Raw genomic sequence first — 13,690 nt, forward strand, 5'->3', positions numbered from 1 at the left:
AAACATGTAATATCTGACTATTACATATATTGTGCTGCCATTATAATCCCTTCAGATTCCTTGTTAAGATCTCCTCTCTGTAGGCACTGCCATATTTCCTTACTGGCTAATTCTTCAGTTTGTCTCAGGAATTTCCCATGCATTGGTTTTCTTTTCAGTTTTTGTAGTCGTCTTTCCTGTTATTTCCTTATACACTTATGGAATTTCTTCCTCCTTTATTAAGTTTTCTTCCCATGCACTCTTTAGCCATTTAACCCTTTTACCCCCAAAGGACGTACTGGTACGTTTCACAAAAGCCATCCCTTTACCCCCATGGACGTACCGGTACGTCCTTGCAAAAAAATGCTATAAAAATTAGTTTTTCATATTTTTTTTATAATTTTTTGAGAAAATTCAGGCATTTTCCAAGAGAATGAGACCAACCTGACCTCTCTCTGACAAAAATTAAGGCTGTTTGAGCAATTTAAAAAAAATATACTGCAAATTTGCTGGGAAAAAAATAACCCCCTGGGGGTTAAGGGTGGGAAATTTCCAAATACCCCGGGGGTAAAAGGGTTATGGTACTGTCCCAGTGCTCTAGTTTTGATGTTGACAAAATATTGATGAGTCCTTTTCCTCCTTCACTGCATGGTATATAGAGCCTGTCAGTATTTGCTTTTTGGGGCAGTTCTTGGTACATGTTCATTACCTTTCTAGTTTTTCTATCCATGTTGGATAGCTCTAACTTCTTCCACGCCACTATTCTAGCACTCTACCTGATTACTGGCATTGCCTAGGTATTTATAGTGTTTACCATATTTCCAGTTAAGCTTTGACCTCATCATAGCTTTGATTCTTTGTATGTAATCTCTTCTAAACTCTCTCTTCATCTCTTGGTGTTTTATTGCTTCTACTTCTATTATGCCCAGGTATTTATAGTTTGCTTTGTCTATATCCTTGATGACATTTCTATCTGGCAGCTTTATCCCTTACAACCTTGTTACTTTACCTTTCTGTATGGTAACTGGAGCACATTTTTCTATTCCAAATTCCATCTTGATGTCTCGTGATACAATTTTTACCATCATATGCTTTGATTCTTTATATATATTCTCTTCTAAACTCTCTCTTCATCTCTTGGTGTTTTATTGCTTCTACTTCTATTATGCCCAGGTATTTATAGTTTGCTTTGTCTGTATCCTTGATGACATTTCCATCTGGCAGCTTTATCCCTTACAACCTTGTTACTTTACCCTTCTCTATGGTAACTAGAGCACATTTTTCTATTCCAAACTCAATCGATGTCTCGTGATACAATTTTTACCATCAGGATTAGCATGTCTATTTCCTTAGCATCTTTCCCGAACAGCTTGATATCATCCATTGACATCAGTTGGTTTATTCTGCTGCCTCCTTTCCTCAGTTGGTACCCAACTTCGGTCTTTTCCAGCGTTCTTGTCCTGGGAATCATAGCTAACACGAAGAGTAGTGGGGTTTTGCATAGTATTTTGAGGATGTTGATAGTGTGGTCTCCGCGCTATATATCTTTTAGCATTCTCTGAGCTATGAGTGTGGTATCATGTCGAAGATTTTCTTGTAGTTTATCCATGCCATACTCGGGTTTGCCTTTTCCTCTTTTACTATTCTTCATTACAATTTTGTCTATCAGTAGCTGGTCTTTTGTGCCTCTGCATTTCCTTCGCCATCCTTGTTGCTGGCTGGAAATGGTTTGTTTCATCTAGGTAGATGTACAGCTTTTTGCTGATAATGCCTGTTAGCAGCTTCCATATCATAGGTAGGCAGGTAATTGATCTATAGTTTCTTTGTATATTACCTTTGTTTTTTGTCTTTTTGAATCAGATAATTCCTACCTGTGGTCATCCATTCAGGTGCTTGGTGGTGTCAAATACAATGCTAGGGTTGTTTTGCCATTCTTGTATGTGAGTCTCTGAAGTTTTAGAGCCAGTAACCATATACTTCATCAGGGCCAGGTGCTTTCCAGTATGGAGTTTTCTTCAGCTGGTTTCATACAGCCTTGTTTGTGCTATCAGAGAACCGGTATCTTTATTCTTTCTCTATCATCTTTCATCCAATGTCTTATTTTGCTCAGATGTTCAGCCATCTCATCAGTCACTTCTATATCAGTTTCTTGCTAGCTATTGTATGATGGGTTGTCTCCTTCTGCAATCATCACTTCTATTAGCTCGTGTGGTTCATGTGATCCTTCACTAGTGTTTGTTATATCTCTATTTCTTCTCTTTTTTTTGATAGCCAGTTTTTCTAAATAATATTTTGTATTTGATTGGCCAGTGTCTGTTCTTTCCATGGGGAATTGTTCCTTAGTTGCCTGATATTATGCATTAATTTTTGGAATTCTCTTTGTGTTGGACCACTCTGAATAATAAAGCATCTCCATGCCTCTTTATTTTCTTTCCTTGTTCATTTTCTTTTTTATTGTACTGCCACTGTAGATCCCTATGAGATTAGTTCATGATTTCTAATTAGGTAAGTTTCTTGATGACGACCGTCCGGTATCTTACTTTTCTTTACTGTTGTTGAGTTGTATACCTGACTGCCAGACAAAACCTTTCTATATCTAGAAGTTCCATTTATATTGTTGGGGGTTGATTTCTTTATTTGTATCCATCATTATCGATTTTACTATTTAAACCATAGCTGGGCCCTCTCAATTAAGGATAAGTACTCGATTTCAGCTGAGTGGACTAAGATAATCATGATAAAGAACCTTACCCATACCCAAGGGAACAGTGGCATGGGGAGGATTCAAACCTATGTCCCTAAGGATCCTGGGATCCACAAAGCTAGTACTCTGACCATTAGGCCACACTGACCACTTATATTATTATTATTATTATTATTATTATTATTATTATTGTTATTATTGTTATTATTATCTCAAGCTAAGCTACAACCCTAGTTGGAATAGCAGGATGCTATAAACCAAGGGCTCCAACAGAAAAATAGCCCAGTGAGAAAGGAAATAAGTAAACAGAATAGTGTGTCTGAGTACATCCTCAAGTAAGAGAACCCAAGGAAGTAGAAGACCAGAAAAGCTCCTTATCTTAGCTGAAGGGCCTGCAACCCTTACTAAGAGGAAAGTAGCCGCATAACAATTACAGTGCAGTAGTTAGTCCTTTTGAGTGAAGAAGAATTTTTTGGTTATCATAGCATTGTCAGGTGTATGAGGAAATAGTAGGGTATTCAGTGTATGTTTAGGCAAAGAAAAATTGAACTGTAACCAGAGAGCGATATTGAATTACCGTACCGTGAAAGCAGTGAAAGTAAGTTATTGGACATCACATCTACAAGGGTCATTGCCATCGATCAAAGACCTCACATTTGTGCATAGAAATGATTGATGAAATGTTTGTTAGGACTGTAATGAATTTTAGCATTGAATATTGAAAGGAAAATAATATGTTTTATAAGTTTCTGAAAATTTACAGAGTGTTGGCTCCAGGGCAAAGAATCTGTCAAAGGCCGCCATTCAAGAAATTTGCAATCTGTTGGGGGATCATTATTATGTTCCGCTTTTACGTAATGATGACCTTTGTGTACTTCCACAAGTTGGTGAGCCGTGGTCACCGAAGCAAGACTCTCCTGGTTTTCTTACAGAGGAGCAACAGCTATTAGCTTGCATTAGTCCTAGTAGCTCTGGCAGTCCCCTTAGTCCTGCCACTCCTACTTTGAAGGTAAATTAAGACTTTTAAACATATAGTGACTTACAGTACTTACAGTTTGGTTATGTACTGACATGCGAGTTGTGTGGTATTCAAATTCTAGAACTCCATAGTCTTAAATTTGACTAAGTCTTCTCAATTATTTTAAACTAAACTATTATAATCCGTCCTCTAATCATGAAAAATAATTGAAACGATATACCAAAATAAAAAAAAAATATTGTACATCTCTACTCAAATAGGCACATCTAACTGTAGGGATTTTAATGCTAAAGATGTATCAGAGTTGTTAACTACACGGTACTTAACCTAAAGAACTTTTTGATGATAGTTTTTTTTTTTTTTTTTTAAATAAATTGTACAAAAATTAGTTATTCTTACGCAGATACAAACTTATGAGTCATTTATATGGGTTACTCCTAGTCTTGTTTTCTCTACGACCAGCCAATCAAAAGGAAATTGCTTTACATAGAGTACCGTAACTTTTATACAGTAGTAAAGAAAATGGACCGTTTTCTTAGGGCTTGGAGGGGATAACTAGGCTATAACTACATTATTGAATAATCTCATGGTGGTTTCTGGAATGATTAGGCTGTTTTTAACGGTTGGGTTGATTATTGAATGACAGAAATGGCTGCATTGCATGTTTATTACTACACTTTAGCGTGTTTATGAAAGAAAAGGTGACTTTTTGTAAGGCTTTGAACGGATTTCGCTATTTACATGTAAAACGTGACTCAGGATACGAAAAAATCAGGATATGAAACCGTATCCTGAACGGATTACTTTCGTATCCTGAGGCATCACTGTACTGTAGGGAGTGGTCGTCCATCCATTGGGAGAGATATCGTTCTCGCCGCAAGAAACCAGGTCCTTTGTGTTAGGAACCTGCTGAGTTTCCAGCGATGGATGACGATGGCCATCATAATTTCATTAATACAGGTAGTCGTTGACTTACAGCTGTTCAACTGTATGACCATTTTTACAGGGTGAGGACGTCACAAGTCTGGAAAATAGTACGCTAATAGGACAAATATTTCCTTAGAAATAATCTATTTTCTTGTATAAAAATAAACTGATTTATCTTGGTGAATTTGTATTTTCTTTTACTGATAATATACAGTATCCATTTTCAGTAAAAAGCACATTAAGAAAAGTTTTAATATCTGTCAAGTTCATATCATATGTCTGGTGACGTCATATTACCGGCGGAAAGTGACCGGGCAATACAGGGATTTCCTTCCAATAGGCTAATGATGAGTACTAGTATTCCCATTATCCAAATATCAAGTAACAATACAAAGTATTTTGTGGGACTCTATCGGTTATGAGTACTACGTAGCATAAATTTCACTCTACGCTAGTTTTATTTGATTTCTGATAACAGATCGATATTTTCCTGAAGAAAGTACACTAATAGGACATATATTTTCTTTGAAAATAATATATTTCCTTTTACATTATGAAAAGGAAATACTTTTGCTTAGTAGTTTAGCATTTTCTTTCATTTCTTGCAAGAAAAAAGAAAAGGGATTTACATATTTTGCAAGGCATTCTTTGGAGAATTTACGTCATGTATCGGGCGAAAGCTTGCTGGCAAACTGAATGATTCCCTTTCTTCGTTTTACTGAGTAATCTTATTACAATATTACCATCATCGAAACACAGAGTAACGATATCAAGTGTATTAGTACAGTAGTCTGTATCAGTAGTTATGAGAATAGTAGTACTGTACTTACAGTTAATTTAAGAAAAGAAGTCATTTACCTTGACGAATAACATAAATATATACATAAATTAGGACATTACTCCCCCCCCCAAGTTCCTCACTCCGGGAGGAGGTGCGCACTCGCCCTCAATAGTCTATGGTATATAGAGGACACTCCAACCCAGAATAGGCATGGCATGTACTAAACAAAAATGCAACATAACATATATATATATATATATATATATATATATATATATATATATATATATATATATATATATATATATATATATATATATATATATATATATATATATATATAGAAATCACCCAAAAAATAACACATCTTCCACAAAAAAATAAAAAAATGAAATATTGCATGTAAAAATGTACACAACACAATATAAACAATTCCACTCATTTCTTATTAAGACCTCTGCAACCAAAACACAGAATACCCAAAGGGAAAAAAAAAATCATAACATCAGGTCTACATAACCTCATCAATAACCTCCCTCTGGTTGTGGGCAATACGGGCTTCTTGGGCGGGACAGGGGTAGGAATATATATTCCTTCATCCCTCGATTTTACTTGTCCGGGTTTACGGCACAATTTCGCACACAACTCACCACCAACGTTTCACCATTTATTTAAATCACTACAACACTCACACTTGCAACTTTCAACCGGTGGCCACTAGCCGTTTTCCCGAGAAAATCATTTATCTTCCCGCCCTTCTCTTATAACATAAGTATAAGGTATTCACATCTACACATTCTCTAACACTGCCTATCCTCAAGGCTAAACTTTAATCCCGCAGCCACTTGCCATTCGGGAACTGCCCCGACCCCAGCAACCAGGAATCATATAAATACATGAATAATACAGCATCCACCTGACAGATCTCACTTGACCTATTTAACCTCTGATTGTTTATAGGTTCACTCAGCAAGGTTATATGTATTTCCACACTCAGCAAAATTAACACAACATTTTACGTATAAATTTAGCCTTAGCATAAAAAAACACATTGTTATCATCAAGTTTATTTAAAACATGTCAAAAGAAGAAATGAGGTCTGTTCAAATAACAATAACAGCAAAGGAAAAAACATTTCTACTCATCAACTGGAGGGATGTTACGTATGTAGAGGTAAGGAGGAACAATTTTGAAAACTACCTCTTGAGGTACCACATGTATGTGTGCCTGATGATGTTCAGACACTGCGCCATTAACAATGCCTTGTATCACAACTGTGTTAGACTTAACCATCTTTACTCGGTACGGACCTAAATACGCTGGCTCCAGTTTGTGTTTCCTAGGTTCTAATCGTTTCAAATACACACGATCGCCCACAAATACTTTTTTTGGGCTCAGGCCATGTCGTCCTGATGGAAGGTTCCTTTAAGTAGCTTCCTAGGGTATATTTGACTACAGTGATATTCCTAGAGAATTTAACTTAAGGTCTCCAGAATTCTAACTCCTGGCGCGAATAACCTTCAAATACACACGATCGCCCACAAATCCCTTTTTTGGGCTCAGGCCATGTCGTCCTGATGGAAGGTTCCTTTAAGTAGCTTCCTAGGGTTTATTTGACTACAGTTATATTCCCAGAGAATTTAACTTAAGGTCTCCAGAATTCTAACTCCTGGCACGAATATCCTTAAAGTTTCCTTTAAGGATATCGCATAATATCAGGGGACGTATTCTTGACACGCCACATAGCAATCTGCACCCCGCATAGCGTTTATGCCTTGAGGAGGAAAAGTGGCAAAATAAAAGAGAAGCCGTTAATAAGGTTCCCTTCCTCCGTTACTATTTGAGTACTTAGATGGCACCACCATCGCCGCCATCTTTATTCCTTTTTCTGTAGCGAACTCGCTCGGTGATTTTCCCGGTAGTTTTTTGGATTTATCATGCAATCTCCAGCTTCTTCTGCCTCTGGAAAGTTGAGTATTGATCCTTATATCGTATAAATTTAGCTCTTGCCGTAAAGTAAAAAATTAAAGTCAAAATTAAGTTAAATTTTGGCAGAGCTATTGCCTGAACCGGAGGCGTCTTCGGCGCTGTCGTTTGTAATGCATGTGTTATTTAGGTTAGTCAGAACAACCTTCCCGGTATAATAGCATAAATGAAATTAGCTATTTAGTCTTCATTGTTAGGAATTAATTATATTATGCCAATTGTATTCGCATTAGCTTCGGCGATTGAGGTAGCCGATCTTGTTTACGCTAGGCTTCCTAGCTTAGGTGTTCTAGTGTACTTTCATGCATGATATAATAAGCTTTCCTGGTGTTATTAAATTCAAATGAAGATATTAGGCAATTTATACACATGATATATCGATTGCATATAATATTTCCTCTTCTGAGTTAGTATACGAGAGAGCTTCGATGAGTTAGGTAGTCGATCTCACTGTCATTAGGCTAATAGCCTAGTGGCCTTAGTATACTTTCATACATACTCCCCAGTTACCCTCATGTATAGGGTAATCGCTCCTTCCCTCTGAGTATAGCCTTCGGCTACAACCCTAGCTGGTATGCCTCGATTTGTCATTCAGGCAAGACTAGGTTAGGGTTTTTCTGCCCCATCCCTTAGCTGCAGATGGTAAGCTTTGGGTTTGGGTCAGAACCTCAGAGTACTTAGTCTTGTGCCGGCAGCTGATCGGTAGGGTGAATGAGTTTCCCCTGTTGATTTATGTTGTCAGCATAGGAGGCTATGCCTCCCTAGATTGCACTTGAATGGGTCAGATGATTTACCCCCCTTCTCCCTGCAGTCTAGTAGACTAGTCCTGTGCTTGCAGACCCTAGGCTGAAGATGCCTAGGATGGCGCCGGCACTGGAACTCTGTTTCTCTCTTATTAAAGCTGGTGGCTAAATGATTGCCAGCTCCTTCTCTGTATTGGCAGACCCTAGGCTGGAGAATAGTTTTCCACTGCCTAGGATGGTGCCGATACTGAAACAGAGCTTCCTTAGGGTGTGGTAGGATCGGCAAACTGCCGGCTCCTCTCACACCCTATACAGGACCCTTTTCCCTCCCCCCTCCGTCCTTTAGTACACAACCCTTTGGCCGTCGTCCTGCAATCTCACCGCTTGCCGGCAGGTTGTAGGGCCGGCTCGGGCTTCTGCTTGTATGGCCTAGTCGCTCAGCTTTCCCTTTCAGACACAAGCTCTGGGATATCTGGGTCAGCGGGACCAGCTGCCGGTAGAAGATCCCTTTGCTATAGAGTTCTTCAGTCCTCTCTTGGACTGCCATTCACAACTTGTGTCTGGCAGTGGCCGACAATGAAAGTGGATGGGTGGAAGCCTGAATATCTTATATTCTCCCCTTCCATTTGAACCCTCATTCCGGAAGAAGGAAAGGAGACACTGTTCTTACAACCTCCTTCACTCCTTGTTTTCTCTCTGTCGGCTAGTGCCGTCAGGTACTAACCTAACTGGCGGCTGCCGACCACTACCCTAGCCGGCAAGATGCTGGCTAGATTTGTGTGCTGACAGCCAATGATTTGCTGACACAACCGACTTAGCCGGAAAAAGCCGGCCGAGTTCTGACTAACGGCCACCACCCTGTCATATAGAATGCTGATTGGGCTAGAGCGCCGACAGCCGGTGACCCGCCAAAAATCAGGCGGGCCGCCGGCCACCATTTCAGTTGATGTTGTGCCAGTTGAACTGTGTCCTAGGTGCTAGCCTTGCTGGCAACATGCCGTCCACAACTACTGTATATGTCTATACAGTAGCAAGTATATTTGCAGTATAGGTCATACTGCAAACAGAAAACTATGGTATAAAGTATACAGTAGTAAATTTCCAACATACTCTGTGTGTCCAGTTGCAGTCTATTGTTGAGACCATATAAAATAAGGAAAGGAATTCTCTTTCCAGATACTGATAGATGATCAGTTACCAATGACCCAATAAAAGAAATTAGAATGAAACTTCAAGATGATAATTGGGAATCTTGGTTATCATTTAATTGTCATGAGGAAGCATTTAATGCAAGCCGTAATATTGTTGATATTAAAGTAAGTAATATAAGTGTGAAGGGTTCTCTGTGTGATGGGGCACCTAAAGATCTGGATGTCTACAGACCAGCAGACTGGGCTGATAAAGATATAGAGGAAGATATGCCATCCCAAAGAAAGCCAAAACCACCAATGTGGCTTCTTGCTCAATCTGTAGGAGGTACAGAAAATTATTTCAAGATCTGCAAATTTCTTCAGAGGAAGGTAGGTACGATCGCACCTGGAGATATATCTCGATTCGGTAAGAAAAGTTACTTGATAAAGGCCAAGTCATACACACAGTCTGTTATACTGTCCAATTTGAAGACAGTAAATGATTATATAAAATTGGACATCAAACCCCATCTAAACTTTAGCTATGGAAGGGGAGTGGTTTTTAATAGGGATCTGTATGAATTTACTGAAGAGGAGATATTGGCTATGTGTCCTCTATCAGTGTGGAAAGTACATAAAGTACCTGGCACATCAATGATTGTTCTTACTTTCCAGGATGCCGATGTACCTTTCCACATAGACAAAGAAAACGAAAGGATCAGAGTTCAACCTTTTAAGCAGAAGCCACTGCAATGTTATAATTGCTTTAAATTTGGACATCCTTCCAAAGTTTGCAATAGTGGAAGAATTTGTAATACTTGCTCCAATATTTACCATGGGGAATGTACATTTGAGGCAAGGTGCTTAAACTGCAACTCTAATCATAAATCTAATAATAGGAGCTGCCAGTTTTATAAGTTAGAAGAGGCTGCCCTCAATAAATCAATTATTGAACATGTAAGCGTGGGGCATGCCAAGAGATTATTAAATAAATCTAATACTTATGCAAAGACATTAAAAACAGGAGAAAAAGTTCCTCGGGAATCATCTCACCCACCTACTACTGTAGGTAGTTCTCAAAAAAGGAATTCACCATCTATTGAGAAAGTGCTGCATAAGACAAGAACATCTCCTCCTAAAGATTTATCATTGAGTATCAACCAAAAGACATTGCCCACCACTATCAAACCTTTGTCCCCCATTACAAAGGATAGTACTAACCTCTCCCAGGCCATTTCCTTGCCTGATTTAATGGAGATTCCACCTGACACCAAGTTATCAGGTGTACCTGTAGTGGGGAAGGTACAAAAACCTGGTAACTCACAACCTATTAATCTTATTTTCCATAAGAAATACTAGAATTATGACATCAAATAAATATGATGTTTTGTCTGTTGATGTTGCCGATCAACCAGAAGATAATTTAAATAAATCAGAAATTCAAGTTGAGGTCCACCATCCCCCTCAACAAATAGATAAAAAAGATACAAAGAAAAACACCAACGTAAAACCCAACATAACAAGACCATCTCTGAAGAAACCTACAGGTAATAATGTTAGATTAAAAACTGCTAATGGGAAGACCTCATCCAAGATGTCTTCCCGAAATAATCCATAGTTTTCTCCTCAATTTTGCAATGGAACTGTCAGGGTTTAAGGGCGAAATTTGAAGAACTTAAGCTCCTAATTCATGAACATTCCCCCATAATTGTATGTCTACAGGAAAGTATGCTTGATGCTAACACTCCTAGTCCTCGAGAGTATGTTAGCTATAGAACACCATATAATCATCAAGCAGGGAGCCATGGTGGAAGTCTCATGTACATTCGTCGAGATGTTCCCCAAATACCTATATCTATATGTACAACACTGCAGGCAGTAGTTGTACAAATTGATATAGGAAGAAAATATACAATATGCTCTCTCTACTTGCCTCCAAATGATAATATTTTATATGATGATTTAGCAGAGGTCATTCATCAACTCCCTCAACCATTTCTCTTACTGGGAGATATGAATGGTAGACATCCTTTATGGGGTGATATCTTAGCAAACACAAGGGGCAATATTATCTCATCAATTGTGGAGAATGAGGATGTGGGACTCCTTAATACAGGAGAGCCCACACACTTCCATGTTCAGACAGGTACCTTGTCATGCATTGACCTTTCAATTGCAAGCTCTAACTGCCTTCTTGATTTTGATTGGAGGACATTAGATGATTGGCGTACTAGTGATCATGCACCAATCATTATAAACACCAACAATGGTCCACCTTTACAGAGCCCTCTTAATGAGAGAATGCCTTGACGAAGTCATTGAGCTTCAGCACGGCATTTCATTCCCGTGCTGAATCTTGGTGACGGGCAAGAGGGCTCTCGAACTTCGGGAAATTGCTCCCCCAGTTCGAATCTAAATTTCTCTCTTTCATCTTTTTCTTCTGCTTAATATTACTTCGACCTTCTCCTAATTTCATCAACCTTCTTTCATCTTGCTGTCCTATCTCTATGATTATTATCTTTCTTACTTATATATATATATATGTAGATGTATGCATATATATATATTTATTTATTCTATTTGCTCATTTATTTATTTATTTTTTTTTTTTTTTTTTCTATTTTATTTAAATGGCGTGGATATTTCCACATTCGTTATTACTGCCTGCTTAGATGAATGGGAGAAGGGATCACGGTTGGGAGGTATTCGCATTCAAAGCTATATATGAGAGTATTGGATGATCTCAGCCATCCCAAAGATGGTTTGGACCTTTTTGGCGGAACTACTCTCAAGGGTTGGATCATCGGAATCCAGGGGGATCCAATCCTTGAGGTGGGACTCTTGGCTTTTGGCCGGAAGCCCATCATTACAGATATGGGGAGGATGATTCCATATTACTTTGGTCTCAGTCCTAACAGGCGGGTTTAGCTTACACCTGTGCCTCTATATCTGTTTTGATGCTATCCTTCGGGTAGGGTATGGAGTGGACCATCTGGGAAGTATACTCTCATTGTGCCGATAGTGGAGAATACAAATTTCCTTTCCAACGTATGATACTTTCTTATAATTCTCAAGCAGGTACCCCAACCAAACAACAACAAAAAACCTGAAAATCCCACCCTTAAATATGGACCCTTCAAATGCTGACTCCCCATCCCCTGGATTTGCTGACTCCCCCCCGGCACTGTTGACGACTTCTGCTAATTCAATTAAGGAAAATTCTGTTGATGACTTAGGAACAAAAAAGGACCCCTCTACTAATGTTTCAAAACCAATTAAGTCGGGTAACAAAGGGAAACTAAGAATTCTTCATGTTACCCAAATTCCAATAAATACTGATTATGATATGATATATAAAGCATTTAGATGCTATGGAATGATAAAAGAAATTAGAATGAAACTTGAAAATGAAAAATGGCATTCATGGATAACTTATAATAATCATGAAGAAGCATTCAATGCAATATGTAACATCAATGATATCAAAATTAATAACCAAAATGTCATGGGTGCCCTATGTGATAAGATACCAAACAGTTTGGATGTATATAGACCTGCTGACTGGTTTGAGAAAGATATAGATTTAACTATGCTCCCCCAAAGAAAGCCGAAACCACCAATGTGGCTTGTTGCCGAGCCTAAAGGGAGTAATGGGAATTATTTTAAAATTAGCAAACTAATTCAGAAAAAGGTAGGAACCATTGCACCTGGTGATATATCTCGCTTTGGGAAAAATAGCTTCCTAATCCATGCTAAATCATTCACGCAATCAGTAATACTGTCTAACCTTACGACAAACAGTGATGAGGATATGTTAGATGTCAAACCCCACCTAAACTTTAGTTATGGAAGGGGAGTAGTCTTCAATAAAGATCTTTACGAATTTACAGAAGAGGAAATACTAGCCATGTGCCCATTAACAGTGTGGAAAGTCCATAAGATTCCTGGGACGTCAATGATTATCCTTACTTTCCAGGATGCTGATGTGCCTTTCTACATCGATATTGAAAATGAAAGAATAAAAGTTCGACCTTTTAAACAAAAGCCCTTACAATGCTTCAAATGTTTCAAATTTGGACATCCTTCTAAAGTTTGTAAAAATGAAAAAATGTGTAGCATCTGTGCCAGTCCCTATCATGGAGAGTGTACACTTGAGCCCAGCTGTTTGAATTGCAATTCAAACCATAAATCCACTGACAGGAGCTGCGAGATTTATAAGTTTGAAGAAGCAGCCCTCAACAAATCCAGTGTAGAACACATAAGTGTAGGACACGCCAAAAGACTACTGAAAAAACCAAACAGCTATGCAAATGCACTGAAATCAAGAGAAAATATACCACAGGAGACATCGAACCCACATAGTGCTGCCAGTAATTCCCAAAAAGGAAATACATCATTTAATGATAGTAGAGTTTTACATGACAAGGTAAGCATATTGCCTTCCAAGGCTTTACCACTGTG

At 38.4% G+C, this 13,690-nt stretch overlaps 1 protein-coding gene across 1 annotated transcript in view; it reads left to right on the forward strand.

The window, feature by feature from the left end:
- The window catches only part of Ankle2 (ankyrin repeat and LEM domain-containing protein 2), a 668,076-nt gene that overhangs the window by 128,536 nt on the left and 525,850 nt on the right, over window positions 1-13,690 (forward strand). The window contains exon 4 of the mRNA XM_068383147.1: window positions 3,447-3,692. Coding sequence (XP_068239248.1) covers window positions 3,447-3,692 — 246 coding nt within the window. The remainder of the gene's footprint in view (window positions 1-3,446; window positions 3,693-13,690) is intronic.

This window comes from Palaemon carinicauda, chromosome 11 (genome assembly GCF_036898095.1).
Source record: "Palaemon carinicauda isolate YSFRI2023 chromosome 11, ASM3689809v2, whole genome shotgun sequence".
NCBI classification, from domain to species: domain Eukaryota; kingdom Metazoa; phylum Arthropoda; class Malacostraca; order Decapoda; family Palaemonidae; genus Palaemon; species Palaemon carinicauda.